The 7,289-nt window shown below is 39.2% G+C and overlaps 1 protein-coding gene across 1 annotated transcript; it reads right to left on the bottom strand.

The window, feature by feature from the left end:
* Window positions 1-5,914: 5,914 nt before the first annotated feature.
* Window positions 5,915-6,676, bottom strand: LOC108458921 (uncharacterized). Its single transcript, XM_017758313.1, has one exon. It carries the CDS (start codon window positions 6,674-6,676, stop codon window positions 5,915-5,917), a length of 762 nt encoding a protein of 253 aa, XP_017613802.1.
* Window positions 6,677-7,289: the final 613 nt, after the last annotated feature.

Below are 7,289 nucleotides of genomic sequence, written 5' to 3'. Positions count from 1 at the left end.
GAATACTCAAGTGTCTGAGTCGAAGATTGAATCAGTACCAGTGGTATGTGAGTTTACGGATGTGTTTCCAGAAGAATTTCCTGGATTGCCTCTAGTAAGGGAAGTCGAATTTGGAATTGAGTTAGTCCCTGGTACGACACCCATCTCGATTGCTCCATACATGATGGCTCCTACGAAGTTAAAGGAGTTGAAAGTTCAACTACAAGAGTTAACTGAAAAGGGTTTTCCAAGATCGAGTTTTTCTCCATGGGGTGCCTCAGTGTTATTTGTGAAGAAAAAAGGTGGATCGATGAGATTGTGCATAGACTACCGACAGTTCAACAAGACGATTGTAAAGAACAAGTATCCCTACCAAGGATCGATGATTTGTTCAATCAATTGAAGGGATCCACCGTGTTTTCTAAGTCGACCTAAGGTCTGGCTACTACCAGTTAAGGGTTAAGGAGCAAGATGTACCGAAAACCGTGTTTAGGACGAGGTATAAGCACTATAAGTTTCTTATCATGCCCTTCGGTTTAAGAAACTCCCCTGCGGTGTTTATGGATTTGATGAATCACATTTTTCAGTTGTATTTGTATAAGTTCGTAGTAGTTTTTATCGACGACATACTGATTTACTCACGTGATGAGAGTGAACACACGGAGCATTTGGGAACAGTTCAACAAACCTTGAGAGATAAGCGATTGTACACCAAGTTCACTAAGAGTGAATTTTGGCTACAAGAGGTCAGATTCTAGGGACACCTTCTGTCAGTTGACGGAATCAGAGTTGACCCGAGTAAGGTCTCGGCTATCGTTAAGTGGAAACCACCGAAAAATGTGACTGAGGTTCGAAGCTTTCTGGGTTTGGCTGGATACTACAAGAGATTTGTGAATGGGTTCTCGATAATAGCTACCCAGATGAAAAGGTTGTTACAAAAGGATGTTAAGTTTGAATGGACAGATAAATGCAAACAGAGTTTCAAGAAACTAAAGGCTTTGTTGGCCGAAGCCCCAATTTTAGTGCAACCAGAATCGGGGAAAGAAGTCATGGTATATAGCGAAGCCTCCTTAAATGGATTAGGGTACGTGCTCATGTAAGAAGGCAAAGTGATAGCATATGCCTCGAGACAGCTAAAGCCACACGAGAAAAATTATTCGAAACACGATTTGGAGTTGGCTACTATCATGTTCACGTTAAAAATTTGGAGACACCATTTGTATGGCGAGAGATGCCGAGTGTTCACCGACCATAAAAGTCTCAAGTATTTGATGACTCAGAAGAAGTTGAATCTATGACAACGAAGATAGTTGGAGTTGATAAAGGATTACGAGTTGGTGATTGACTACCACCCGGGAAAGGCGAATGTAGTTGCCCACACTCTGAGTAGAAAGTCATTGTTTGCCGTGAGGGTTATGAATACTCAATTAACTGTGATTGATGATGGTTCAATTCTAGCCGAGATGAGAGCTAGACCTATGTTCCTTCAAGAGATTTGTGAGGCTCAGAAAGATGATAAAGACTTGTAAGCTAAGGTGGCTCAGTATGAGTCAGGTGATGAATTAGATTTTTGGATTAATACCGAAGGCTGCTTGATGTTCCAAGATAGGGTTTGTGTACCCAAAGATAATTAGCTTATTCAGAAGATTTTATGAGAGGAGCAGAATAGTTGCTTGTCTATCCATCCGGGTAGTGTGAAAATGTACAATGACTTGAACAAAATGTACTGGTAGTCGGGAATGAAAAGAGACATTTCTGATTTTTTTTCTAAGTGTCTGGTTTATCAACAAGTGAAGGCCGAACAACAAGTACCCTTAGGATTACTTCAATTTGTGATGGTTCTTGAGCAGAAATGGGACTGGGTAACCATGGATTTTGTATCAGGATTGCCCTTAACGTCAAGGAAAAAGGATTTCGTTTGGGTCGTTTTTGATAGACTTACTAAGTCGGCACATTTTGATACAGGTGCGTACCGACTTTTCCCTTGAGAAATTTGTTGATCTATACGTTTTCGAGATCGTGAGACTTTATGGAGTACCTTTATAGATTATTTTGGATAGAGATCCGAGGTTTACCTCATGGTTTTGGAAGAAGTTGCAAGAGGCATTGGGAACGAAACTGAATTTTAGTACAGCATTACACCTGCAAACCGATGGTCAGTGGAAAGAATCATTCAGATCTTAGAAGATATGATGTGATGTTGTGTTCTCGAGTACCAAGGCAGTTGGGAAAAGTATTTGCCAGTAGTTGAATTTGCCTATAGCAATAGTTATCAGTCGAGTTTGAAAATGGCGCCCTGTGAGGCTTTGTATGGGTGTAAGTGTCGAACGCCCTTATATTAGATAGAACTTAAAGAGAATCAAATTCATAGGGTCGACTTAGTTAGAGAGACTGAAGAAAAGGTTAAGATGATTCGTGATTTCCTGAGAGCCGCATTGAATAGACAGAAATCTTATGCGGATTTGAAATGAAAAGAGATCGAGTTTCAAGTTGGTGATAAAGTGTTTTTAAAGGTATCCTTGTGGAGGAAAGTCCTTAGATTCGGTAAAAAGGGCAACCTGAGTCCACGGTTTATTCAACCTTATGAGGTGACTAAAAAAATTAGACCGATAGCATACCAATTAGCCTTGCCTCGTGAGCTAGAGAAAATTCATGATGTATTTCATGTATCGATGTTGCGCCGCTACCGATCTGACCCCTCACATGTGATTTCACTAGAAGAAATTGAAATAAGCCTGGATATGACCTATTGAGAAGAACCGATTAAAATTTTGGATCGAGAGGTTAAAAAGTTGAGGAATAAAAGTATAGCACTCATAAAGGTTTCGTGGAATAGACATGGAGTCGAGGAAGCCACGTGGGAACTCGAAGAGACTATAAGAGATCAATACTCGAACTTATTCACCAGTAAAATTTTCAGGGATGAAAATCCTTAAGGGGGGAGAATTGTAACAACTCGATTTTGGGCTTAGTCAGAACAGTGGTTTTGAGACCACCAATCTAAGGTCAGAGAAATTATTTTATTATTATTTTAGAGTTATAACATGTTTATTATAGTACATGAAAAATTTGGTGAATTAATTTAGCATTTGAGAGCTTAATCGCGAAAAAGGACTAAATCGCATAAAGTTTAAAAGTCTTGAATTGATAGCTAAGGGTGTTAAATTGCCATGAAACTTAAATTGGGGATATTTAAAGGGAAAATAGACCCTTGGATTTTAGCTTGGCTGGCCATGAGACAAAGAAATTAAATGGTCAAGTTGTTAGGTATTTGATGATCTAATATGTGATAAAATAATACTAAAAAGCTTAGCCTTCATCTTTTTCCTCCACCCTTTCTTCTTGACCAAAAATACCAGCCATTAGAGGAGTTTTTGAAGCTTGAAATATGAGCCACTTAGTCTCTCTACAAGTAAGTGATTTTGAGGGTTTTTCTTGAATTTTTTGTACTTTTGAGACCCTTGTATCTTGAGCTTTCTAGCAAGGGGACTATTTTGCAAAATGTTTGAAGGTCTAGGGTTTTTCCATGATAGTAGACATGTTGTTTTCCAAAAATTTATGGAATAAAATGAATCATGGATGTGAAATAAATAATTTTTGTGAAGAGATTTCTCATGAAAACCTTAAAAAGGACTATCTTGCATAAGTTGTAAAATAGGTGATAAATGCATGAAATATTGAGAATTTTGGACTGCTTCTAGTATAAAAAGTAACCAGCTAGGATTTTTTAGTGAGAAAATGTGATAAAAATCGATTTTCAGACCTAAGGGTAGAATGGTGAAAATCTAGGGGCAAAATGGTCATTTTTCCCAATTATGAATTTTTGAGTGTCTAGAGTAATATGCTGATGAGATGAATGAATTTCTATCATTTTAGATCAAGAATTACAAAATTTGGGCCTAGACCGGGGAAAAGAAAAGCAAATGGACTAAGCCGAGCTAGTCGACTATATTTTGTAATCTGAGGTAAGTTGTATGTAAATAATACAACTATATTGTTATTATATGTGTTTGAATTGATATAGCATAAATTGCTTGTTTGTGGAAAATGATTATGCATGTTGAATATTGAGATTGTAGAATTCCCATTTGAACCTTAGGAAATAAATCAGATATTCATGCCATGATATTCGGGTTATTTGTGTGCCAGTGTAAGACATGTCTGGACATGCATCAGCCACATTATGAGAGCCAGTGTAAGACCATGTCTGGGACATGGCATCGGCACTGAGACGAGAGCTAGTGTAAGACATGTCTAGGACATGCATCGGCCTTGTGATGTAAGCCAGTGTAAGACATGTCTGGGACATGCGTCAGCTATGAGATGTGTCAGTGTAAGACCATGTTTGGGACATGGCATTGGCACGTATAGATGTGTCAGTGTAAGACCATGTTTAGGATATGGCATCGACAGAGAGATGTGAGAGCCAGTGTAAGACTATATATGGGACATGGAGTCAGCCTTGATTTCGATAATTAGTGTAAGACCATGTTTGGGACATGTCATCAACTTAATGGATGAGCCAGTGTAGGACCATGTCTGGGACATGGCATCGACATTACACCCTATGTTTGAGGCTTAATGAATATCTGATAGCATTCCAAAGGGTTCAATGGTGAGAGTTACAGTTTAAGTTAAACGAGGAAAGTATAACCATGTTGTGAGTAGCACAGGTACCTATTTGAAATGTTTGATATGTGAGCTCAATATATGCTATGTGAATTGTATTGGATAGTGATGAGTAAGTTGTGCTTATACCTACTTTAGTAATAAGAGCATGATGATGAATGGGAAAGTTGTTGTTAGATTTATTACATGCAACTTACTAATCTCTATGCTTACCCTATTTCCCTTTCCATTTTCATATAGTGCTGCCATAGTAGCTTGAGGATCATCTCTACGTCGGAGAAGCCAGTCACACTATCATCTGAAACACTTGGTATAGTTAGATCTTTTATTTTGATTATGGCATGTATAGGACCTTGACTTTTGAGTTTTGTGTCATTGTTAATTGGCCAGATATGTTGGCTTACTTTAACATTTGATTTATTTTGTATAAGGCCATGGAAAATGACTAATATTGAAAGTTATTGTGTGAATGCAAGCTAACCTTTCATGAATGTGAAATTGTGGGCATGGTTGATTATATGTAATGTATATGGGTCTTAGCTATGGTTGTTTGGTTGAGAAATCATATTAAGTTAATCTTTGATGTGTTGGTTCATGTTAGATTTTGTTTCAGGGTGGCAAAGGCTTGGTAGATAGCCTTATATTGTCTACACGGGTAGACACACGGGCGTGTATCTAGGCCATGTGTGACACACGGTCAACCCCATGGGCATGCTGTTCGGTCGTGTGTCCTCTACATATAAAATTTGCAAGTCAAAATGCATGGTAGTAAATACACGGCCAGAGACACGGCCGTGTCTCAGCCGTGTGGAGGACACTGCCTTTGGCCACGGGTATGTGCCTTGGTCGTGTGCCCCAAATTGGGTGCTGACGTCAGAAATAGAATGTCAAGGTTTTTAGACACGGGCTAATACACAGGTGTGTCATGGCCGTGTGAGGAACACGGGCTATAGACACGGGTGTGTGTCAGGCTGTGTGAAAACCCCTGTAGGTTCGCATTTAGAACTTAATTCACACGGGCATGGGACACGGGCGTGTCCCTAGATGCTTAGGCCGTGTGTGTCACATAGGCCATTAACATGATCATGTTATAATGACCACACGGGCTTGTTGCCCTTCCACTTGGGTGTGTGCCCTGTTTCAAGTGATATTTTCCAAAGTTTTCATAAGTGATTGATTTAATCCTAAACCGTTTCCAAAGTATGATTTGGGCCTCGTTGGCCTATATTAGAAATCAACGGACTATGAAAGGAAATTTTTAATTTGACCTAGTTTTTACATTTTAGAAAAGATTGAATGCATGCGTCTAAGTCAAGTAATGCCTCGTGCCCAGCTCCGATCTTGGACTTGGGTAAGGGGTGTTAGACCATTGACTTTGATAGAAAAAGGCATGATATCCATCACTTCCTGGAGCCTTCAAAGGTGCCATGTCAAACAGAGCAACTTTGATTTCCTCATCAGAAACTAGATTATTAAGGAGATTAAAATCCCCGTCAGTGATACAAAGGAAAGCATTAAAGGGTAAATCTCTCATCGGACTAGGGTGCTCACCATGCAAAGTAGTATAAAAATTAACTGCTTCAATTTTCAATTGCTCCTCATCCATAATCCACTCACCCAAACCAGTCTTTAATATGGTGATTTGATTCTGCTTCCTTCTCCTCAAAGTGCGCGTGTGAAAAAAATTTGTGTTGCGGTCCCTCAAAACTGACCAGTCACAACGAGCCTTTTGTCGCCAAAGTATCTCCTCATGATGCAGCACATTTTCCAAATCCCCTTTAACCTCCATCTCAACTTGATTAAGATATGTCGAGTTTCTTATATCTCGCTCAATCTCAATGCTTTGAAGTTTTTTAGTCAGAAGCTTCTTACGGGTAGCAATATGACCATACACATCTTTATTCCATCTTTTAACTTGATCAGCAAACTCGGAGTGTACTATCGACGTGCTAGCAGAAACCCTCCAATTCTCTTTAATGAAATCCGAAAACACTAGATGTTCAACCCAACGTTCTAAGAATCTGAACGGACGCCCTTTTGAAGAATGAAAATCTAGCATGAAAGACATTTTTAATAGTCTATGATTAGATTTGAGTCGTGGCAAGTGAATCACCATGGAATTTGGAAAAAAAAAAAGTACACCATGCATTGTTGCAAATAGCCCTATCTAGAAGCTCCATAATCCCCCCCTCTCTGCCAAGTGAATTGCGAACCTCTAAAACCTAAATCTTGCAATAGGACTGAGTCAGTAAGCTCACCAAAAAAGGGACATCTTTCCCCTAGAGTCTGACCCTCTCTCTTTTTAGTGGGAGAAAGAATAGCGTTAAAGTCACCAATCGCCATCCATGGAGACCCATCAACTGGAATAGTTCTATGAAAAGCCTCCCATAAAAGTCTCTTTTTATTAGGGCTACCATACACAATGTTGACCAGCAAGGGTTGCCTAAAAGAGGTACCAGCAACTCTAACTAAAACAAATTGAGAATGATTTTTGAGAACCTCCACACAAAAGGATTCCTTCCAACCAATCCATATACCACCAGAAAACCCCACTGCCTCCACACGATGTGAACAATGAAAACCAAGTTTCTCAATAATCGAATAAGCTTTTCCTCCACTGACCCTTGTTTCAATAAGGCTAATTAAATTTGGTTTATGATCCCGATTGTATTTGCGAAAAA

The sequence above is a fragment of the Gossypium arboreum genome, chromosome 8 (genome assembly GCF_025698485.1).
Source record: "Gossypium arboreum isolate Shixiya-1 chromosome 8, ASM2569848v2, whole genome shotgun sequence".
NCBI lineage: Eukaryota > Viridiplantae > Streptophyta > Magnoliopsida > Malvales > Malvaceae > Gossypium > Gossypium arboreum.
Note: the sequence above shows the minus strand (reverse complement) of the source record. Positions and strands in the feature narration are given on the sequence as shown.

What these genes read in the sequence shown, in the direction of transcription:
- LOC108458921 (XM_017758313.1), bottom strand. Translation starts at nt 6,676, where the DNA reads ATGTCTTTCATGCTAGATTTTCATTCTTCAAAAGGGCGTCCGTTCAGA.